Source organism: Ascaphus truei, chromosome 4 (genome assembly GCF_040206685.1).
Source record: "Ascaphus truei isolate aAscTru1 chromosome 4, aAscTru1.hap1, whole genome shotgun sequence".
Taxonomy (NCBI): Eukaryota; Metazoa; Chordata; class Amphibia; order Anura; family Ascaphidae; genus Ascaphus; species Ascaphus truei.
Window position 1 is genome coordinate 54,488,237 of NC_134486.1, and position 25,306 is coordinate 54,513,542.

Genomic DNA, 25,306 nt, shown 5'->3' on the forward strand with positions numbered 1-25,306 from the left:
TGAACAGCCATCCGCAGTAAAGATAAGTAAATAGGGGTAAAGCAAACCGTCCTTAATCTTATTGTTCACAGGATATGTGCAATCTTCCTTTCTCTCACTGGAGCTGCGGTGCTCACCCTCATTTATACCCCACACTCCCCTTCCCCTTTATATCTTGTTTCCCCTTATTTGTGTGATAATTAGAGCTGTACACTTTGCATTAGTAGTCAGTTAGCATTTCCAATTTTGTATATTAATTTGCTGTTTACGTGATTAAATTTGTGGCTTATTCTGAGACTCTCTACATTTGTCTATCTATCTTAAGTGTGCTGGAGCCTACTCTGGGGTTTCCAAAATGTTGGTAGGTGCCAGCAAAGAAGTTTAACTTCAAAAGCCCTTTGGCCCACTCCTGAAAGATACCACAAATGCTGAGCAATGTTGCTACAAAACGGTAAAAAAAATAAAAGAAGGAAGAGTGAAGGAGACCTGATGGTATATGAAGTAGACATTAGCAAAACTACATTTGAATTTACATCAGTCCACTAATTTACAAAATGCCTCTATATGTCACATGTGGATCCTTAAGGAGGCTGCATTAAAAAAAAAACTGGAAGAGACCGATGCAAACCAAGAGAAAAGTACAAACTTTCTGTTAAAATACATTTATTTGTGTGTTAATTTATTTTACAATCAATATACCCACAACCTAAATCTAGGAGCCACATCATCAATATACTTTATACATTTAAAGAAACAGAAAATACTTGTTGAATTACAAACAGGTTCAGCGTTCCTTTTTCAGGGCGTTACGTTCACCGAGTTTAAGCTCTGTGTGTAGAAAAGCGAGATGCCTTGCCACCTGAAAAAAAAGAAGAACGTACAATACACCAGTTATTTCTTCCTGACTTTGATGCTTGTTTCTTAACCCTTTGGGTGTCCCCAAGATGTTGTCCCTACATCATAGGGTCTGGCACTCCAGGGGCTCTCTGATATAGTATTTGCTACATCATGCCCAGGGAGTGCTTTTTTTTTTCAAGCTTAGCGCACAGGACGCAAATCGGAAGCATAGGGAAATGGGAGCGGAGAACTCCTGTTCCGTTCCCGGGTTAAGGGCCGCCGCGGCACCTCCGGCACTCAAAGGGTTAAAGCACAGTGTCTTACAATTTGCCCGGGCTCTACAAAATCTAGGTAAAATAGGCTGTGCACGGTATTACCAGGAAATGTTTCTATGGTGAAAAGCACCATTTCGCGGACGTACACTTTGAAAACAAGGTGGTTGTGTTGGGATTTGAAGTAGAAATTGAGCGTTGAACATTGGGTCAGTACTTCCAATATTATATTTCTTGTTCTTTAAATTAATCCTTAGTGACATTTTACATAAGAATGCTGCACAAAAATGAATTGTACACCCAGTTAGGAAAAATACTTGAAAAAAATAAAACATAACAATGCATTTTATGCCACATTTAAAAAAAATGCGTTTTCCGTGTTCAGTGTCTGCGGGAAATAGGTGGATAAAGATTTGTGCCCGAAACAAACACGGTCTTGTCAGTCTCCTGTGCTAGGAGTAGGGAGAATTTACAAATGCAGCAGGCCTCTGTTACCTCAGCATACATAGGAATGCCAAAGAATGTCACAGTTGCCATAGGATTCAATGGTAAAGCTGATGAAGAATATTGTATTTCCCAGACATACATCAAAAAAGGATAGGGATAAGGCTGCGTCCATGGTTAGTGATTGCGTGCTGAGGTGCGCGGAGGCAGAGGGAAAGCGGGTGCTTTCCCTGGCTTTTGACCGCGCGCCGTCCGGGGGCGGGCCAGTGACGTCACGGAGCTGGTTCGCCCTCATTGGGCTAACCGCTCACGTGACCGGCCCTGCGCTCCGGCAAGCGCGAAAATTTTAAATTTTGCTAAGACTTACGCTTCCGCACGCTTGCGTAAGCGTAAGCGAGCCCCTGCTAAAGCCGCTCTCATTGCGGATGCAGGAGCTCAGTGCCGCGCGTAAGCGCGCCTCAGCGCATAAGCACTGACCATGTCCGAGGCCTAAGACAGCTACATCTGTAAGTGTTGCTACAACCAAGAAAAATAATAGAGAAACTGGAAAGAAACTGCCATGCGATATCAATAATTCTGATGTTTCCCATTTCATTGCTGAAAGGATGTGATTTAACATTAGTATGTTTTCGCTCTCTGCTTATACCAATCTTTTTTTTTGGAGACAGACAATGCTGATTTAATGTTTGATCAGTCGAGAAAATCTCATTTAAACCTCATAAACAGACTCTGTACCATATTTATTGAATGGTGCTAGTGCAAACCATACCTTCCGGTGTAGGAATGCAACTTACGGCCTATTCACTTAAATGGTCGATAACGTGTCTTCCAGAGTCGGAAGATGTGTTATGTATAGTATAGCACTGTATTTAAGTAGAACACAATTGTAATTCCATAGTCTGGAATGCACACACACACAATGCAAGTTAAGCACTGGTAGAGTTGTATGTTTTAAAGACACAATTTTCACTCAAACATTCTGCATTAGAGATTGCCATAATAATGTTACATAAATTCGATCTAGTTTAGAGGATCACTTTCATGTTCCATCCTCTCCAAAAGGATTATTTAAATATATTTACATTTTGTTTAAATATGTATGTGTTTATTTAAATAAATAGACTTGTGTGCTTTAATTCCCACAATTTTACCATGTTGCAACATGCAAAAATACACGGGGGCTGGATGCAGAGGTACAGGGGGTGCTTATGAATGTCAACATGGAGGTTGTGAGCCTCTGATTTGTCAATTGGCAACATGATCAATTGAAATACAGTGGCTTTCCACAGCTGCTCTTCCACACCAATGATGACCTGCCACCAGCAAAAAATCATAGCATTTTCCCAGGTATGCAAAGTTTTAGTCAGTCCTGAGACAGAAACTGCACCCTTAACTGGGCTACGAAGACATCCTCCATTTCTTTTGATAGTTGCAGTACTGGATGCAATCTCAACATGCCAACTGCATCGCCTTGTGCATCGCCATGTGCATAGTACAACTCCTGTAGCCGTTTTCACATGGAATGGATCGAAATCATCCATCCACTTGAATTACCAATGTACTCTGTACCTTTGGCATAACATCGTAAATTCTATGTTAGTATGTGATGCTGACTTAATGCTGATTTTAACATACCATGTGTAATGAGTCTTCCCAAAACAATGAATCACAATGACTGCCACCTGGCTGGACATCTAGAAATATATTTGGAATCCTGTCTCCTGAAAACAATTAACAAATTATATGCATTATAACAAATGTTTACATGCTATGGTAAAAAATAATAATAATAATAATAACAAAAATAAAACTCATTAGTTCACAGTGCAACTAAATTGTAAATTGCAGTCTATGGCATAAAAAAGCTAAAGAAGTAATTTAGAGACTTTTTGGCATTCTTGGCTACAGAAGGATCCACAAAGCTATGGTATACGCTTGCAACTGCAAAGCATTTCCAAGCTGCTTAGTAATGCAGCTGTACAATGATCTTTAAATATCCCCTAAAACTGTTTAAGCATCTAGTGTGTTAGGAATAAGATATGCTCAACACCATTTCTGTAGAAAAAGCTATTTTAGCCTGCCGTACTTGCAGTGGTGTCTCTGGTGCTTCTCTGTGACATGGGACAGTTTCCACACCACTTGATTGGATCAGTGTATAAAAAAAAACCCCCAAACAAACCACATTTGATGCTTTTAAAGCTGCTTTCTCCTCCGAATGTATTGTTTTTTTTCTCCCTAAAAATGACTCGGGTGGTCCTGTGGAGCTCAACCGCACTGCTCCCAGCTCCAGGGACTGTCCTCTGTTGCTACTAATGTTAAGTTTATATTTTTTGTAGTCCCAATTTTGGCGGCCTTATTTGTAGTTTTTTTTTACAATTATAGACCCGCCGACCACATTCACCTTCGGGACAATTATTTTAGTCTAAGCCATTTAAGGCTTAATATAGTGGCTACTAAAGTCCCTGGAAACAAGACCAGCGCAGCTGAACTCTGTGGAACTCCCATGAGCCTTCCCTCCCCCCCCAAACAAAACAAGCATCACGGATTGCCACTTTAAAGTAATACATTTAATATAGTAACAGCAGGATACGCTATTACTACCGCATACTTCAGTCCATGATTCTCCCATAATGCTGGTTGTCTCGTTGCAATTACCTGACATATTTGAGCTATGGGAATAATCCACCACAGCCTTCCTAAATTTGATCACGTATCGTAACAATCCTTCCAATGCCACACGTTGGTCATTTTCATACGCTGTAATCAGAACGGAAGGATAATTCTGAAAGAAAAACGTTTACTTTGGCAAAGGCAGATTCAATTACAAAGTTACAAAAACACAAAATGTAGAACCACAAAGAACCTGAAATGATATGGGTAAATAGTACATTTCACACATGAAATGGTCTGTTTATGGGTTGTTGTTTTTTTTTTTTTTAACTTTTCTCCTCACCTTCTCTAGCAGAAAAAAGGGGGAAGAAGATAATTTATCAACTATGATACGGTACTGAAAAAACCAGGGTGAAAAAATGGGCAAAAACTAGTGACAGTTGTGGGCGCGAAATTGTGAATTTTTAGTGAATTAAAAAAGAGAGTTAAGGCCATAAGGAGATATGCTCTTATAGAGAATTCACTTTGTGGCACACCACCCATTATAACGTAACATTTAATGGAGTTTAATTAAGACATGTATCACTGTTGTAGAACTTAAACAGTAATTAAAATGTGTTGGAGTAGGGTATACTGTATTTGGCAATGGATTTTTTTTATTTTTATATAATCTAGAAGTAGGTCAAAGTGATCAATTATAACTCTCTTTCAGATGAGCTTAAAGGATTAGTGAATTACTTTATTAGAGAGGTTCATTTCACAAATGAGGACTATATACCTGCTTGTAAAGCTAGCAAACAGCTGATGGGTAAGGTGAAAAACCCCACACTGCGTACACTGCTTGTATGTGGTTTAAAATTGGTCACTTATCCCCCGTGCCCTGTCCCTCCCAGAAAAACAAAATGGTTTCTCATGTTAGTGAAACGTAAAACAAAGAAAAACGAGGAATCTAATATTACAAGAATATATAAAAGGTGCAGAGCTTTGAAAGATATAAAGATACTTTGCATTAAAAGGTCCAATCCAATGGGAATTGCAGAGAGTAATTAAAGGGTGGGGGAAGCAAAAACAGACGAAGGTGGCAAAGGGACAACTGTTAGTATCATTTGTAATTATACATATTATAGCCTAAATAAGATAGGAATAGTAAACAAACTAACCAACGCGTTTTGCACCTGACCTGGTGCTTTATAAAGGCCTTGGCTTCGCCTCAGCAGCAATGGCTGGTGCTATATAAATAAAAGCGCAAATACATAACAATACTCAACATGCCTAACTAGAAGTGGAAGAAAACTACTCATTAAGATAACAAAGACGTTCCTGTGTGATAAGCTATAGGGTCCAAAGACAGGTGCCTTCTATGTGAGTGAATTACCCCCCAATATCAATGTTGTCGTACCTGTGGCTTGATATTCTGATATGGGCAGTAACCTTTTATAAATGTGTGGTATTTTTGGTCTGATAAAGGATTTCCCCACTCTTCCTGTTCTTCAATTGTTAGTGGCAATGAAGTATCCATCATTGTATTCAACACATCCAGAAAAGGTGCCTGAAAATGAATCAGTCCCGGATTAAATACTACACTACAAGATTATATCAACAAATGTCAACGTGCACATACATGTAAGGGAATAAGATTAATGCATTGCTTAAATATGTTATTTTTAGCTATGATAGCTGTACAATTAATGAAGGTTATGGCAGCTTACAACCTAGAATAATAAATGCACGTATAATTTAAATATAATTTAAATATACGTGAATAATAAATGCACGTATAATTTAAATTTAATTGCAAAGGCATTCAGTAATTTAGTTACAATAAATAAAATAATCACCCCAAACAAAAATCAATAACTGTTTTTAATGTTTACTAGCGTGATATATTATCAGCAGTCCCCTTTAGAATATTGAATGGGCTTTATATATACGGTCTTCCGCTCATGTAACAGAAGATAGTACACTGAACGAACGCCATGACGACAGCTAGGGGGGAGGAGCCAAGAAGTAGTTTAAAGAAGATTCAGTGATGCACAGTGTACTGTTGACATTATCCTAACTACTGTTCATAACTACTGAAAGATTTCACAAGGAAGCATGCCAATAAAAAACGTTTCATCATGAAATAATGAATCATATGTTACCTTTTTAAGTAACCAACAGGCAACCTAAGCTAATGGCTTTTAAGTGATAATCAGGAAAGACAAAATAGATCAAACAAAATTCTTGAATAAATTCACCCAAACAGCCTAATTTTTCAGTTCTCGGTGGAATCGTCACAGGAGCTGGGTACTGTAGCATCTGACTTTCTGTTTGGGTGAATTTACACAAAAATATATAATTATTTATAATGATCGGTGCTGTCAAAGTGAATGGATTCTAATAAACTAGAATACTTTATTTTTGGACACATCACTGCAGCAGCTGAGGGACAGCATAATATATAAACTTGTTGAGTGTGTATCCATTATCTAATTTATATGTACAATATGGAAGAAGGGTTGCAGATGGGGATTACTGATATTTAGAGATGGCGAGTGAGACCAACACAAGATGAGCAGATGCTGTTCAGTAATTCATCCCATTGTTTTTTCTCCTGTTGTTGATTCCCATTGGCATGTACAATCTTCCAGTTGTACCTAAGTCACTGCTCTACTAAGCCTGGAGTGTCCTTTTTAAATCAAACATGCTGTCAGACATTCAAATAACTAATATTATAAACCGAGAAAAGAGGGGGGAAAAAATCAATTTGCTTCCCCATCACAATTATGTGGGGTGAATGGAAGTAGTGGGCGAGACAAATATAAGCATAAGGGAACAAGGTAAGCACCAAATAAATTACTTAGATTCTATGATTTTTCATGTTTGTACAGTCTAAGCAGATGTGTGGCTCTGATCAGAAGAGATACTGTAACTGTAGTTGTGCTTGGAACTTCTGATAGAACTACTACCTCCAAGACCATAGCTCGAAAGAGTTGAGGACTAGAATTGAGCAGTGCTCCAGCTAGAACCCCTCCAGCACTGGATGCTTCGAGTGCTGTGTAGTAATGTTGGGAATATCCAAGTTCATGCAGATGGATAATACAAGCTTGCAGATCATCCAGACCGTTCTGCTTTTTATCCAAATTGCCCTCTTTATGCCAATAGCAACCTAATTCACCGCCACCTCTGCAAAAAGAGTAAACAAATAAAAAAAGGTTGTAAAGTCCAAATTCTGTTATACGCGAAGGAGTACAAAATTATTAGACGTTCAGAAAGCTGTTACCCATTTGTACATTACAATTCACGTACACACACACGTACACACACACGTACACACACACACACACACCATTCCCCAGCTGGATGAAGCCATCCCCAATGATCTTGCAGGTGCAAGCCTTTCTTCTCCATGCTGCTCCAACAAAACTTCCTAATTTCATCCTCCCATCTTACTTTTGGTCAGCGTCTTATTTGAATGCAGCTAATGTGTAACCTCTTTATTCTTGGCACCCTTTGCCTGCATGCCTTCTTCCTGAATTCAGCAAACTAAGCCCACCGACAATCCGATCTCTAGATAATGAGGGCTATCGCTTTCAGTATCTTTCATATTTGGCGACCGAGGCCTTACTTGCCATGCCGGTCTCAATTGCACTTTGACAAGTACCTTTCCCACCTTTAGCCAGATATACTGTTCAAGCTTTCATAGCATGGTTAACCTGCCAGCACAAGTGCCTGATGGCAGGGGTGGAGGTGTGGGGCTCCTGCTCTCCTCTCTCTGCCGTCACCGAACCCTTCCTATTCCTCCCTCTCTTGCTTTTCCCTCCTTTGAGGTTCACACAGTCCAGATCTTCTCTCCTCTCCCTGTCCACGTGGCAGTCATCTATCGGCCACCTTCCTCTACTCATTCCCCTTCTACCTTTCTCTCTCACTTTGAATCCTGGCTCTCTCTCTTTCTCTCCTCAAACTCCCCTGTTCTTCTCCTTGGGGACTTCAATTGCCACATTGATGACCCCTCTCTCCCTTGGGCTTCCCGCTTTCTCTCTCTAACCTCTTCTTTTGACCTTCAACAGCGGACTGCAGCCAGCACCCACAAGGACGGACACTACCTCGACCTGGTTTTCACTAAAAACTTCTCTCTCTCTGATTTCTCCATTTCCCCTCTCTGACCATCACCTCATCTCATCCTCTCTATCTCGCTTCTCCCCTTCTCCAACTCCATCTACCCCCCGGTTCTGCAGAAACCTGCGCTCTATTCACCTACCTGACTTCGAGTCAACTTTACGCTCCTCCCTCTCCTCTCCCAACTCTGCTAAAGACCCTGACAACCTGGTCAGGAACTACAACTCTGCCTTATCCTCCTCTCTTGATCTACATGCCCCGCTTTCTCTTTGCCGTCCTCGCCCTTCTAACCCCAGACCCTGGCTGTATTCCCACACGCGCATGCTACGTTTCTCCACTCGTTCCTCTGAACGCCTCTGGAGGAAATCTTATACTCTCGCAGACTTCCTTCGCTACAAATTTATGCTATCCTGTCTCAACTCTGCCCTCTCGCAAGCTAAACAAGCCTACTTTTCTTCACTAATCAACACGCACAAGTCTAACCCACGCCGTCTCTTCTCTGTCTTTGACGCTCTACTCAAACCACCCTCAGCTGCCTCTTCTTTCTCCATCTCCGCTCAGGACTTTGCTGACTATTTTATGGAAAAGGTGGAATCCATACTTCAGAACATCCCCTCTGTTTCTTCCTCCCATCCTACACCTCTTCCTAACTCTCCTCCTGCCTTCCTTGACTCTTTTTCCACGGTTTCAGAGGAGGATGTATCACTGTTGATCTCCTCTTCTTCCTCTACCACTTGCCCTCTTGACCCCATTCCCTCCCATCTCCTAAAACCTCTTCGTCCTACTATAATCCCTTTGCTCACACACATTTTTAACTCCTCCCTCTACTCTGGTACCTTTCCCTCCTCCTTCAAACATGCAACAGTTATACCATTACTCAAAAACAGCAAGCTTGACCCTACCTGTCCGTCTAACTATCGACCTGTCTCCCTCCTGCCTTTTGCCTCTAAACTCCTTGAACGTCTTGTATTCTCTCGCTTGCTCCACTTTCTCAACACCCATTCTCTCCTAGACCCTCTACAATCTGGCTTCCGCACTGCTCACTCCACGGAAACAGCTCTCACTCAAATAACTGATGACCTCCATGCTGCCAAAGACAGAGGTCATTACACTCTGCTCATATTATTCAACCTCTCCGCAGCATTTGACACCGTGGAACACCCTCTTCTCCTTCACATTCTCCATACTCTTGGTATTCGGAACAAAGCTCTATCCTGGATCTCCTCTTACCTCTCCCATCGTACTTTCAGTGTCTCTTCTGCTAACACCTCCTCCTCTATTGATCTCTCTGTGGGCGTACCCCAGAGCTCTGTCCTGGGACCTCTTCTCTTTTCTCTGTACATACTCTCTCTAGGTGACCTAATAACATCTCTTAGGTTTAAATATCACCTCTACGCTGATGACACACAAATTTACTTTTCAACACCCGACCTTACACCTGCTGTACAAACCAAAGTTTCTGAATGTCTCTCTGCTATATCATCCTGGATGGCCCTCCGTCGCCTTAAACTCAACATGGCAAAAACAGAACTCCTCATACTTCCTCCCAAATCTGGCCCTACTACCTCCTTCCACATTACTGTTGGAAGTACGATCATACACACAGTAGCCCAAGCATGCTGCTTAGGGGTCACACTGGACTCCTCTCTCACGCAAAACGTTTCTAAAACCTGTCGCTTTTTCCTCCACAATATCACTAAGATACGCCCGTTCCTCTGTTGCTCGACTGCTAAAACTCTGACTCAGGACCTCATTTTCTCCCGTCTTGATTACTGTAACCTCCTGCTGTCCGGCCATCCTGCCTCTCACCTGTCTCCCCTACAATCTATCCTAAACGCTGCTGCCAGAATCGCTCTGCTCTTTCCTAAATCTGTCTCCGCGTCTCACCTCCTGAAATCCCTCTCCTGGCTTCCGATCAAATCCCGCATCTCACACTCTATTTTCCTCCTCACTTTTAAAGCTTTACACTCTTCTGCCCTGCCTTACATCTCAGCCCTAATTTCTCGTTATACACCATCCCGACTCTTGCATTCTTCTCAAGGATGTCTTCTTTCTACCCCCTTTGTATCTAAAGCCCTCTCCCGCCTTAAACCTTTTTCACTGACTGCCCCGCACCTCTGGAATGCCCTTCCCCTCAATACCCGACTAGCACCCACTCTATCCACCTTTAAGACCCACCTTAAGACACACTTGCTTAAACAAGCATATGAATAGCACTGTGGAAAATACTCGACACATGATATAAAGCTTGGCCCCCAGAATTCCCTCCTACTGTCTCTGTACGTGCTCCCTACCTACCAATTAGACTGTAAGCTCCTCCGAGCAGGGACTCCTCTTCCTTAATGTTACTTTTATGTCTGAAGCACTTATTCCCATGCTCTGTTATTTATATTATCTGTTATTTATTTTTATTACCACGTGTGTTACTACTGTGAGGCGCTATGTACATTAATGGCGCTATATAAATAAAGACATACAATACAATACTATACATCTTCTTAAACACCCGTTGTAACCTTCCCGCTGCTTTGAGGCAGTGACATAAGGCTTTGAGGGATACACACACACACACACACACACACACAGTTGTTCTGCTTGAATAACACACAAATGTAATTCTGAAATATGAGCATTACCTAACATGGCAATATGCTAGTATCCATCCATCGTCAATTAGCATCCGTTTCTCAGCTTTGAAGCCCATGTTTAAATCCATCCCATAAGCTCCATAGACGTGAATTAGAAGAGGTTTCCGACTGAGCCCATCACTACATGTTTTATAAAAAATCGTAATTGGCACCGAAGTGCCATCCTGTAAATTAAATAGTTATTATTTTTTAATCAGAGATGGATACATTGCAGGTATTTTCAACAGCAAAAGGAGATTGTATATTAAGTGATGTAACAGATACGCATAAGAAAGAGGCTTTAGCTAATGTCACTAGTGGCATCTTCACCAAGCTCAGTAGGGACCAGTGAAGATTACATTTGATTGCTGCCACCATTATTAACCCTTTGGGTGCCCAAGGAAATAGATTGTACATTAGGAGTCTGGCACTCCAGGGGTCCCATGACTTAGTGGGTACGTCATAATCTACTTGATCATTTTTGTAGAGATCGTGTTCTACGCTACACACGCAATCTATCTGGGACAGGAACGGAAGAGTACTCGTCTTCTGCTCAGTCATCAGCAATGGCGATCACGAGTGCCGGAGGGGTCGTTTACACTCTGGTACCGCAGCCCCTCAGGAACTCAGAAGGTTAACTCCCATCTTTCTTTCTAGGTCCTGTTCATTAAATTGCTTTTTTTTTTTAATTATATGTGGGTGGTTTTGTGTGCATATTCTGCTATTTACAGTATTTTGTCCAATGGAATCTTCATTCCCCATCAAAAGTGCAACCCCTGACACTTTCATCTACTTTCCTTCCTTCCTGCATCCCTGAAGACAGATGATGAAAATCACAGGACACGCAAGAGCTTGGTAACATGGCCATGAAAATGCACTGGTGGGTTTTTAGTGCTCATTTGCAAACCTACCTCCACAATCTTGATACTGTATCTGGAATGAAAACCTATTTACCCTTTAACCTTCAGCTTTACCTACACTAAATTATACGCATTTAATATCAAAAATCCACGTTCTTTATATTTTTATTTTGTAGACATTTTACATTTCATGTATTTTAGCTTTTTTTTTTTTTTTTTTGCAGAAGTGAAATAAGAAATAATTTATGATATAAAGGTATTGTATAAATTTGTACTACAGAGCCAACAAGTGCATATAAAGCTTTAGTATATTAGAACATTGATCCCTATCTTCCTTCTGCTGGCGAATAGGTTATATATGCTATTGCGCATGATCTTTCAAGAAAACATAGGTGTAAATCAGATACTAATTAAAACAAAACTAGACATCACAATAAGCAAAAAAGTTCAGTTTTAGTTAATAGAATTATGCAAACCTTGCTCTTGGCTTCTAGTCGTATTGTACGATAAGTCTCAGTATCTGTAGTCCTCTGGTTAGCTTCCACGGACAGTCTGTTTTCCAGCAGTGCGTAAACGAAATGTACTGGAGGCTGGATTGGGGAGGCAAGGTAAAAACTCAAGAAGCTAGCGCTGTACTCCGGATGCGGTTCTGATTCAAATACACAGGCCCAAGCTGGTAGCTGGTAGGAGACAAAACATTAACATTTTCATTAAGACAATTGTCCATTTTTTAAAATGAACTTTTAAGCAAATCAGTCTCCCAGTTACAGACATACAGTATGATGGACTTAATCTAAAAAGTTGGTCCACCGGAATTCATATGATAATTATATATACGGATTTCAGAGCTAAAGAAAGTATGCTAAATCCAGAACAAAACACATGTAGACAATGGCAACGTTTTTAACGTCTGCTTGTTAATAAGCTTTTTTTTTCTAAACAACATAATGAAATTGAAATACAATAAAAAAAGCAAAATATGAAGCGTTCATGATTTTCATGTCAAATCAAAATTTGTTCTATGAAGAATTATTAAAAGTCAAATTGTATCTTCAAAGGAAATTAATTCACCCGTGTACAGGCATACCCCAGTTTAAGGACACTCACTTTAAGTACACTCGCAAGTAAGGACATATCGTCCAATAGGCAAACGGCAGCTCACGCATGCGCCTGTTGGCACGTCCTGAACAGCAATACCGGCTCCCTACCTGTACCGAAGCTGTGCGCAAGCGGGGAGATTATAGAGCCTTTTACAAATGCGTTATTTACATCAGTTATGCACGTACAGTATATGAGGATTGCAGTACAGTACATGCACTGATAAGTGGAAAAAAGGTAGTGCTTCACTTTAAGTACATTTTCGCTTTACATACATGCTCCGGTCCCATTGCGTACATTAATGCGGGGTATGCCTGTACGGTATGTCCTCAAACTGAACAGGCTGCATTATATAGATATTCTAAGTAGCTACAATTAATACATTATTGTTAGGCCCGGTTTGTGCTGTACTTGGCTCACTTTAAGCTTCTAATCAATAATATTATTATTATTTTGGAGATAAAATGTATTGGGGACAGAAGTGGTGCTCATTGGCGACCAAAACGTCTACCTGCTATAAATATAAAAAGGTATACCTTTCCCAAATTGAAACAATTGCAAATGTGTATATACTGAAGCATGCTCAGAGACTTCACATATTTAGCCACCTCAATGCAATTAAGATGTTATCCTATATTAGTATGCTAAATATTTAGGCATGACTGGCCAATTCATATTACTTTGGCAGCCGTAATCCATTTTTGACCAGGTGAGGCAACTAAATATGGCTCTATATTAAACTGAACAAAGTCATTTAGAATGGCATGAATTAGAAATCTTGGAGAGTTTAATGATTGAACTGCGCTGGAACACCATAAACCCTCGCAAATAAGAAATAATACAAACACAGTAGTTGTATTTTTCATGGTTATAGCAGGACGGAAGTCTGGGTTTCGGAGTGACTGTTCACTAGTAGGCAAGCTACTTCGCTCAACTGCTAGTTACCCGTTGAATAAAACAGCACTCTTTATAAGTAATTCAATCACAAAGATGTCCCCCAATGAGAAAACACTAAACAAATAAAAGTGGAACTTCAGCTTATTAAAGCATGGTTAACATTTAAAGTAGGACTGCAAACATGATCAGTGAGACTGGTCAACTTAAACATTTTGTCCCAAACAAAGACTAATGTATGAAAAGTGAAGTAAGTGAAAAGTAAAATAGTTAGTGTGACATAAATGAGCTATAAGCATTACAGCAGTTTAAACTATGTATGTGCCGTATTATGCGTTCTCTTTGTGAGTCTGTCATTTCACATAATGGCTGATTAAGTAGAATGTCTTCAAGTCACCGCAAATGTGGCACTCGGAACCTTAGCAATTGCCAAGATACAGAGAACAGCCCGATTACTGAATTCTGGTTCGCAGATGTCCCACTACCCCTTTTGACTGCACCAGTAGTTTTTAACATTTTAAGAACTACAAAACCCTTTAAGAATGTATTGCAACTCCAGGGAACTGCGACTACTATGTATGGACATCCTTCAATATTATATAGAATATATAACATTACAAAATATTCTGTAACCTTTATGAATTCTTACATTAAAAACAACCTTATCAGTAAACCATAGTTTTGTTGCTATATGCCATTACCAAAACAATATATGGGACCTCTAGCAACCTTCCATAGAGCTCCTGGATTCCACAGAACACAGGTTGAAAACCACTTAACTACATTAACAATTGGTGCCTTCTGTTGAGCAGAAGTGGGGACAGGTTTCAGGTGGTACCTACGAAACAGTACAGTTTATCCTGCCACGTATTTTCTAATGGCCAAGAAGGTGGCACAGCTGTTCTAAAGGGGAGTACTTTTATTTCATGTTTAGTTCAAAATGTCTTTCTGGAAATGTATTTATCTCTAAAATGTTTTACCAGGAAGTAATACATTGAGTTACCGCTCGTTTTCAAGTATGTCCTGGGCATAGAGTTATGATGACAAATAATACATAGTTACATAAGTGAACAGGGTATACATTATATACTAGACATTGCATGCACATTTAAAGATAATATAAATCGGGGGTGGGCAAACTTCTCGTGCTGCACCCCCCTGCCCGGGAGCCGCAGCATTCGCGCCCCCCTCTCCTAAAGACTTGGCGTCAAATGACATCACGTGTCATGTGACGTCACGTCACCCACCGCGTCATTTGACACACGTTGCCACGGTGACGCCAAATTACCCCACAGCGTCATTTGACGCCGCGTTGCTGAAGACCGGGAAGAGACCTGGTAAGGGAGTAACAGAGGCCACACGCCTCCCCTGGCATTTAATTTAAATGCTGTGGGGAAGAGCGCGGGCCTCTGTAACCACCACGCGCCCCCTAGAAATTCTTGCGCCCCACCCTTTGCGCACCGCTGATATATATTATAGGTGTATGTAACAGTTACAGACAAGATTAAAATGTGAGACAGCTGTAGTTTTGAAAGATCTTAGACTGGTGGCGGATGTGAGAGTCTCTGGTAGGTTGTTCAAGTTTTGTGGTGCACGGTAAGAGAAGGAGGAGCGGCCGGATACTTTGCTGAACATTGGGACCATGAACAGTCTTTTGGAGTCAGATCTCAGATGATAATTGGCATTAGTATCTACTGAGTGATACGCTTTCTGACCAGCAGACGTAGGGAGGATTTGTTCCTATAAAGAACATCTACAGTAGTGCGGCATAGGTTTTGGATGTCAGGGTATCAATGTGCAAATCAAATGTTAAATGGGAGTTAAACCATATGCCCAAATATTTGAAACTAGTAAACTGTGGCTAGGATGGTATTAGAGTTGGTTCTAATCATTTATTGGAAGCTTTGGAAATGTAGCCTTGGTCCTAAATACCATTGTTACAGTCTTGTCAGTTTTTAAAAACAGTTTTGGGAAATTCAATTTTCAAGTCTCAAAAAGTTAGATTGAAGTACGTGGCCATGGTCGGAGAGGCTAGGGCTGTGTGCATATAAGATTGTGTCATATGCATACATGTGTATTGAAGCTCCCTTACAAGCTGTAGGAAGATCATTGATGAACACTGAGAGGAGTAGGGGCCTCAGAACAGAGCCTTGCACCGCAGGTGATATCCAAGGGGTTGGAATTAGTGTCGAGATACACACATGTTGGGATCTACCTAGTAGGTAGGAATGAAACCAGTTTAAATCATGTTTCCTTATTCCAGAACACGGAACTTTGTCTAGCAAGATAGTATGATCACCAGTGTCAAAAGCCTTTGCAAAATCTATGGAAATGAATGCTGCTTAAGTGGGTGAGAAACGACACCAACAAATATCCATTCTGAATAATTAACATTACATATTCTATTCAATAGGCAATTATATTCAATTCTCACTTTTTCTTTCTTTTGCATGATGTGCCATTGGCCAGCTCTCTTGGCTTGTAATCAAGCCAGGTTGATTTCAGCAACTGATTTTGTCTTATAGGCTGGTTCTATAAGCTTTAGCCACTTCAAATTGGTGCTTTGAGACTGAGTGCTACAGAAAACTATTGGGCAAAACAATAACCGTTTTCTAGGCACAGCTACACTTGGCAGTTTGCTGCCATTATGTGTAAGATTCTCAGCACAAGATGAAAAACAAATTAGCATTCATTCTCTGCAAGCAGCTGAACTGAATAACTTTTGTTCTTCCTCCTCTGCTGAACAAAACAATTCAACTAGCAGCCATAAAAACTACCATACAAAATGTGGTAACGGCTCTGCTGCAAACACATTCATATTTTATTTACTTTTATTTCTTTTATTACAGATACCACTTTCTATGTGGGGAAAAATAAGAGAGAGAGAAAAAAACGCCAATAGTGTAATGTGTTTATATACTCATACTTGTATAAGGCAAAAAAAAATTCATCTTTTTATACAAGTAAAAATTACGTGGTAGGCTGCATAAGAGCAATTTTTAGAATGCATAGGCAATGTACAAAATCTACACCTAAAAACCATCTAGTAATACATTCTTTTTTCAGGAAATATCCCTGCACACAATTAATGTAATTATTAGAGTGCGAACATGGGGAAAATAAAGTCTGCCCTTTTATTTAACTCTACACACAAGCTCCCTGATGCCACAGCAGCTTGCTTAATATAGCTCATAGTCTGTAAAAGAACTTACATTTGTATGCTCTGAGCACTACTAATTTATTCAAGCTAGGCTTTCAGAGAAAGATGATCTGATAGGTGCGTGCCTGCCCCACTCCGACACCAGGTTATATGCACTGGGAAGTAGAAGCAGAGAGATAAATCAAAGTAATGTAGATTACACTCAAATAGGTGAAGAAGTAAAGTGAAGGGAAAAGGTAAGATGACTATTTGACGCATGCTAGCACTGTATTTACTACGTTAATATGGATTATTCTACTATAATCAATATGAAAACCATCATCTGTGGCAGCCGTGTAGCTTGTGTGGGCTTTGCATGAAACATGGATAGAGTCACTAGGTAGAGTTAAATGTAAATGTCTTACTGTAGTTTCTTTAAACATGCATTTTTGTTTGTTTCCAGATATCATAAATCCAACACGTTTATCCATATAGAGAACTAGAGCAAAAGCAGACAACCTTTTCTGAGGGGGTTATTCATGAAATTGGGATAGTACCGATTTTGGCACCATCACACGGACACTCCTTTTAAAGTAAACAGGAATCTCCATGTGATAGTGTCTCAATTGTCACTATCCCAATTTAGTGAATAAACCCTAAATCTCTCTGAGAGAACTGGCTTGTCTGGCTGCCCCGATTCAAAGTTACCAAATCTGTAAGCAGGCTTTGCATCATTGTGTCTCGGCTGCAAAACCTGGGCAAAACTAAAGCAAATACCGTGCATTAGATTTATCGGAAAAAGGTCCAGGAGTACTTTGAATGGGTTGTAAGGGAGAGAGAGGTGTAAGGCAGGTGACTAGTACGGGAGAGAACAAGGGCACGCATTAGTGTTAGTGGTTGTGGAACATGCAAAGGGGCCAGGGCCGGCCCGTTCATTAGGCGAACCTAGACGGTCGCCTAGGGCAGGGGGGCACAAACTTTTTTCCCTGCGCCCCCCTACCGGCGGTCCCCTCACTCCCGCGCCCCCCCTAACCCCCACTCACCTGCGCTCCGGCGTCATGACGTCACGTGACATGACCTCGCGGCGTCATTTTGACGCTGCATTGCCATGGTGACGCAGGAAGGAAGCCGCGGGAGCCCAGGTAAGTGAAGGTTTACAGAGGCCCTGCAGCTCCCCCGGCACTTAATTTAAGTGCCTTTGGGAAGCGCGCGGGGCCTCTGTAAACCCCGCGCCCCCCTGCCGGCAGTCTCTCGCCCCACAGTTTGCGCACCGCTGGCCTAGGGCACATAGGTCCTAGGGGCGCATTAATAATAATCACAGTCCCTAGAACTACACCCAGTGGCGCATTTACAAATCCTAGGCACTTGCCTGTGCCTGCTGCCTCTGCCTGCCGCCCTGCTTCTCCTTCAGAATCCAGCGTCAAATGACACCACGGACGTCACCAACGGAACGTTGCACATTGTCTCGTTATGGTAACGTGATGTTATGTTGCCATTTGATGTCACGGTTGCTATGGCAACAAGACGCCGTGTGACGTTGGTTGCGACGTCTGTGGCGTGATTTCAAACTCGATTTTGAAGGAGAAGTAGGATGGCAGAAAGCAGGCGGCCGGTACAGGTAAGACAGAATACAACTGGGGCGGAAATTTTAATTTTCGCCTAGGGCACATGAAACCCTTGCGCCGGCCCTGAAAGGGGCATATCTTAGCAACGTTGTGAAGGAAGAAACGACTAGATTTAGTAACAGCGTTTATATGTGGTGTGAAGGAAAGGGAGGAGTCGAATGTAACCCTTAGACAGTGTATTTACGAGACTGGGTGGGTCATAGTGTTACTCACTAAAATTTATGAAGTGAACACTAATGTCAGGTTTGGGAAGGAATATGAGGAGCTGTAAGGTCCTGGGAGTCACGCCGTCCTCGGCGTGCTCCTCACTTACCCGTGGTGCCGCCGGGCTCTCCCGCGTCTCGAAGTGATCCTCCCTCCAGGAAGCCGATCGCATATTGCCTAGGCGCGCGCGCATGTCAGCGCTCCCCTTCTAGTGTCAGGCCTGGGCGTGTACTCGGTCACGCGCCCGCAAGTACGGCCACACGGGGGCGCGTCCACATGGAGGAGCACCAGCCTCTTAAAGGCATATCTCCTCTTTACAATGCCTCAATCAAATGTGCTCGTTCGTCTAGTCCCTCCTCCAGGGGTTTCTCTGGACATATCCCTGCCTCAGCCTGGCCCATTCACACACCCCCACCTTGCTACTCTGCCATTGGACCCTCGTGCCTATATATACCCTACAGCTTCATTAACTCATCGGCTGAGCATAGAACCAGTTGTTCTCATCACTCTCTGCCTCCCTAGTCCTGTCTTGTCCTGTCTTGTTTTGCAGTCTTCCTCGTGTACCGAACCGGCTTCCTCTACGACTACCCGCACCTCTGGCATCCCGAACTCGGCATACGGCAACACGACTCTCCGCACCTCAGGCATCCCGAACCCGGCAAACGGTAAACGATTACGTCCTTCTCTCTAACCCCGGACTTGGCAAACAGCACCCTCTACCATCCGTACCTCTCCTGCCCCGACCCGGACTCCCAGACCACTCTACTCTCAAGACGTGCCCTCGTGGCTGTGGGTGGCGTTATATCCTATCTCACCTCAGCACCGCGGTTCCGTCTCGTTTGTGGTGAGCACGTCCTGACAGGAGCATTGTCTTAGTCATGTTAAGCTTGAAGGTGACAAAAGGCTGGACCGCAGGTGTAGATAATTATAGTTGTGTCATCAGCGTAGAGATAATAGCTCAATCCAAAGTCAATAAGGTCATCCACCGAAAGCATAGAGAGAAGACTAGAGAACCTAAAACCATGCCTCCAGGTACACTTAGAGACTTTCAAAGAAGTAGGAGGAGGAGTTCGCAAAAGAGAGACACTAAATGAGTGGTGAGAGAGGTGGGAGGAAAACCAGGAGATGGTAATGCCACGGATGCCAAGAGAGTTAAAGATGTGTAGGAGAAGAGGGTGGTCAACAGTATTGAAGCTAGGGAGAGGTCAAGAAGAATTATTAAAATGAAGTGGTTTCCTTTAGGTTTGGTGATATGAAGGTCATTAACTATGTTGGTGTTTGTCGAGTATGCGGTGAGGAAGCCTGATTGGAGTGGATCAAGTAGGTTATAGGAGTTAAGAAAGTGAAATGAATGTAAATAAATAATTAGTTCCAGATGTTTTGAGGGAAAATGCCAGAGGGAAACAGGGCAATATTTAGAAAAGGAGGCAAGGTCAATGGTGTTATTTTCAAGAATAGGATGAGCAACACTGTAGCATGCTTAAAAAGAGATGGAAAAGAACCAGAACACAGAGACAAGTTAAATATATCAGTGAGGATGGGGACCAGGGTAGAAGCGAGAGATTTCAGGAGGTGCGAGGGAATGGGATCCAGGTTGCATGTGGTGGAGGATGAGGAAAAGAGCAGCAGAGACACTTCTTCTGTAACTGGTGAACAGAAGTTGAAGGCAGAAGGAGGATTAGGAAGGTGTGTAGAAGGAACAGAGGGGATTTCTCTGCCCATAAAATATCAGCAAAGTCTTGGGTTGTAATGAACGGAGTGGACCATGATGTAGCGGGAGTGTGAAGAAGGATGTCAGAGACAGAGAAGAGGTGCCTTGGACTGAATTTGTGCCCGTTTATGAGAGAGGAAAAGTAGCTATGTTTGGCAAGAAAAATAAAACCAGAGTTAAAGAATGACATAATTAATTTGTAGTGAAAGAAAACTACCAATGTGTGACTTCATCCAGAAGCAATCAGCGAAACTAATGCAAAAGCATCTCACCGTGTTTAGCCATGAATGCATCTACCCGTGTGCATGTGACGGTGTATGTGAAAGGGGTTAATAACATCCAGCTGACTCCCTTACCTCTCCGCAGGGCACTAAAAATGCACAATAACTCCCTAAAAACCACCCCACTACATCACCACTAAGGATAATTTACGGTCTTACCCTCAGTAATCCTTGTGTGTGTGTGTATATGTATATATGTATATATGTGTATATATATATATATATATATATATATATATATATATGTATATATACACACACATACACACACACATATACACACACACACACACACACACACACACACACACACACTTTTATGACATAAAATAATAAAACAGACCCTATACAGGTACGTTACCAACAAACAATATTGATCATTTCTAAGAGGTCTTGAAGTTAAAGTTATGAAAACTCGCATGTTATTGATATAACACCCCCCTTGATGAATTTGGATTTTTGTACTCAAACTCGTTCTTTTTAAGCTCAAAACTTTGCCTCTGTGACAAGGAAAGGCCAACCTTTGGTGGGTGTGTCTTATCTCCCAATATCAATCTTTTGTGACATTTAAGGCTGGGAGATTTTCAACCCAAATGAATCAGAGTATAAAATACTGCATAACTCTCTTTGTAATCCCTAGAATAAAGCTACCCTCATCAATGTATTCGGATGATTTTGCCAAAGGTATAAAAATCAGTCTTGACAGAACTATTTCTAATATTGAGAAGGAAACAAATATCCGACGTGTGCAATACAAGCACCTTTTCATATTTACAGGCAGTACAATCCTGTATTTCTGCTCGTCACAAAGCAATATCTTATTTTATTGTGGCTTGCACCAGATTTGAATCATACATTTGTACGGATATGAATGCTGTCCTTTCTGTCACCTTTTGTCAGCTGGCCAGAGAGGGACCAGGAATTGTTCAATCTCATTGAAGATGCCATGGCTAGCTAATGTCAAATCTCTGGTACATCCCTACACTGTCACCAGTCATATCACTTATAAACTCGTTCCTTTTCATTATTTTATTGGCCTATTAATGCAGACACCATGACGATCCAGATTACCCTCACGGGAGAAGAAAAATAGGTATTTTTTAAATTAAAGTTAACCCCATGTTTGCTGTATTTGTTCATACAACTTAACATGTTTGTCTCTAGAGCGACTACAAAGTTGTGGGGTGAAGTCCTGTGAGTATCGACATACAGGAGAAGTATACTTGTCAGGTGAGGAGTCAAGGACAGAGTTGTAAGTTGTGAGAAGCCTGTTTGGGTCAGTGAAGGGTGATAGTATGGAAAACTGGAATTTTAGGCTGGATTTCAAGGATTGACGGTCAATGGAATACAGGTTGCGAGTATAGCAAGGAATGACTGGAGGTTGAGTGTGAGGAATAGGAGACATGGAAAATTAGATGAGGGTATGTTCAGAGAACGGGAAAGGAGAGATTGGGATCTCTGAAAATAAACAGTTTTTGGTAAAGACATGGTCAACATAGTGGCTGTCCTTGTGGGTGCTAGAAGAAGTCTACTGGTGGAGACCAAAGGAGGAAGTGAGAGAGAAAGCGAGATGCCCAGGAAAGAGAGTGGGTATGTTAGAAAGAGGAAAAAGGATAACCAACATTTAAACGAAGAAATAACAGAGTGGGAGGATGTAGTTAGGTGGCCTATAGATGACAGAAATACAGAGAGATAGTGGAGAGAAAAGGTGAATAGTATGGGCCTCAAAGGATGAAAAAGTCAGGGAAGCAGGTGTATAGTAGCAAGAATCTCCACCTGTTCCCTGTGTCCCGAGGAGCGAGGTGTGTATGAGAAAGAAATGCTGCTATAGGATAGAGCTGCCTCAAGGGCAGAGTCAAAGTCTGGGAGTCAAGTTTAAATGAATGCAAAGAAATGAAGGGAGCGAGAGAAGAACAGGTCATGAACAGCTAGTATTTTGCTACAGAGTGAGCATTGCAGAGAACATATGTAAAAAAGGAGCTAAGCAGGCTGTGAGCAGGGGATAGAGATCATCGAGTTTGAGCTATAAGATATTACAGAGGAGAGGAATAGTAGTCGAGGATGAAAGCAAGTGGGGATATGGCAGGAGCCACCGTCCAAGAGAAGAATGAGGGATACGGACAGGAAGTGAGAGGAAGGCTTGTACAGTAGGAGCATGTGTTCTTAAATTAGAGGAGATACATGTCCGAATGGAGTGCAAGAAGCAGTGGAGATCATGAGTGCAACGAAGGGGCGAGGAAAGATGTGAGGAGGAAATGTGTATATAGTAATGAAAGCTGTAAAATAGGAAGTTAAAAAGTGTTATTGAGGAAATATGTTGCAGCAAACAGAAGGATAGTCCAATAGCATGCAATGGGATTTTATGCTTTGATACAACCCAATTGCGATTGACCGGTAACTCACCGGCTGCCAGTGATTAGCTCGCCCCCACCGCATGGAGATGGCAGGGGGTGTGGCAGTGGCACGGCGCCACCCTGGCGGCACTGTGTCCTGTCAGAGCCGAGGTGCGTGCAAACGAGCCTCCTACGCTGACGCCCACTCTCTTGCATTTTTTGTGACGGTGCGCCAGGAAGGAAGGACCGCCCACATGCCTCCGACAGTCCCCCACCAAAGCTGCCCTGCACCTCCATAAAACTAAAGATCAGTTTGCCTTCATTTTACATATGTTTTTCTAATTCAGCTGCAACAGCTATTAAATTATTATCTCAGTATCAGTTCTTAATTGGCGATTTAATGGTGACCTATAACACCTGCTGGACTGGAGTCCCTTATCTAATCTACATATTTTCAGTATATGTTTTAGTAGCTCTGGACACATTTCATTGAACAGAAGTAGCTCAGTACAGAAAAGGTTGGAGACCCCTGGTATAGGTCCTATACACCCACGTTTTCAATACATAGTCCCCCAAGTTTTTACTTCTACACATTTAAAAACGTATGAACTGTACCTTCATGGACCGAGTTACAGAATCATTAGCCAGAGAAATCACATCCAGATAAAGATGGTTCTGGTCCTTCAGAAACATAACGCAGTGATCGGTTAACATCTCCATGTCCACGAGACGTGTCTTTTCTTTCACATTGTAAACGAGTTGCCAGTGTTTCAGATCAGATGAAAGGGGCGTCTTCATTAACTGAATCAAAAACAAAAATGTGTGGATGTCAAGTAATAAAGTCAAGTCAAAAATGAAACCGAAACATTCTTCTATCTACCTGTGTTAGGCACGTTCTATAGTGCCGGGCGCGTGTTACGCGTTGCGCGCGCGCGGAATTTTAGTTGGCTGACGTCAGTCAGCCTTTCTATACAAGGGCCACGCGCGCGCACGGCAGGGAGAGGGGAGCCGGCAGACAGCGGCGAAGATGAGGAAAATCATCTTTTTGCGCTGCTACCGGCTCTGAATGTATGTATATGTGTGTGTATATGTATGCATGTGTGTGTGTGTGTGTGTATGTATTTGTGTGTCTACACAAATGTAATAAATATATTATTTCTACCAATGTTTTTTTTTTTTTTAATAAATAATAAATAACACATGCATACACACAAACACACACAAACAAACACTGTATATTCAACACTGTATACATACAAAAAGCATGCGGCACGTGCACGCGCGTTCGCATAGGCACGCACGCTGTATATAACAGCCCTTACGCCTACATGGGGAACATTGTGAATGGGCCCGTAACATAGAAAACAAATTGTGGGACAAAAACCATGTACTGACCTTGCAGAGGGGACAATGGAGGGGGAAAATTAAGAGAGAAAAAAAGAAAATGAAGAAAGATCAAAAAAAAAAGTTTTTTTTATATAATTTTGATTGAAGATAGCCACCTGTAAGACTAATGGATCTACTGTTTATTTAATGAAAGTATGCAGTGGTTGAAGAATCGCTCGGAAATAAAATGGTCTAACTTGCCCTGTCTTACTTCAGATGCCAACTTTGAGTGCAGTGTAAATCTTATTTGGATTTCTTTACAAAGCATCACGGACATGCACACATTGAATTTTTCTACACATGCTTGGCTATGGCCCCATGAAGCATATTTGCCCTTTGTCAATGCAATTACCTTGTATTCTGCTGGCTCTCCAAACGTGGTGAGGATATATAGATGGCCATTTCTGTGCTCTACATGGTAAATGATTCCTGGGGCTCGTTGTCGTACAAGAATGGGAGATTCAAAAGGACGACCATTATCAACCAGCCAAACTTCCGAAGTGTTTTTACTGTTACTGTTTATGGTGAGATACCGCTCGTCTCTGGTGCGATATATGTCCACAAAAAACCTATGAACAAACAAATCTTCACTTTTTAAAATCTATAATATAGCATTAATATGTTTTGTTAAAACTCACAAGAGGTTTTTTTCTGGGGAGGAAACTGAGTCCCTAGCAAGGGTGCGCAAAGTTTAGATCCTGCGCCCCCCCTGCCTGATGACCTCCCGGCTCGCGCCCCCCCCCCCGTCCTGCTAGGCTCCAGCGTCAAATTACGTTGCGGGGTCATGTGACGTCACGTTGCCATGGGACCACGACGGGTTACCATGGCGACATGTTGCCGAACACCTCACGCGGTCCCCCAGCATTTAATTTAAATGCTTTGGGGGGAAGAGCGCGGTACTGGGT

The 25,306-nt window shown here is 41.9% G+C and overlaps 1 protein-coding gene across 1 annotated transcript in view; it reads right to left on the reverse strand.

The window, feature by feature from the left end:
* Nucleotides 1–625: 625 nt before the first annotated feature.
* Nucleotides 626–25,306, reverse strand: part of PREPL (prolyl endopeptidase like) — a 50,522-nt gene continuing 25,841 nt past the window's right edge. Inside the window, exons 6-14 of the mRNA XM_075595792.1 lie at nt 24,754–24,970; nt 23,631–23,816; nt 12,207–12,410; nt 10,880–11,055; nt 7,094–7,310; nt 5,542–5,691; nt 4,188–4,314; nt 3,168–3,253; nt 626–838 (exon numbers count right to left, since the gene is read on the reverse strand). Coding sequence (XP_075451907.1) covers nt 764–838; nt 3,168–3,253; nt 4,188–4,314; nt 5,542–5,691; nt 7,094–7,310; nt 10,880–11,055; nt 12,207–12,410; nt 23,631–23,816; nt 24,754–24,970 — 1,438 coding nt within the window. The 3' untranslated portion in view covers nt 626–763. The remainder of the gene's footprint in view (nt 839–3,167; nt 3,254–4,187; nt 4,315–5,541; nt 5,692–7,093; nt 7,311–10,879; nt 11,056–12,206; nt 12,411–23,630; nt 23,817–24,753; nt 24,971–25,306) is intronic.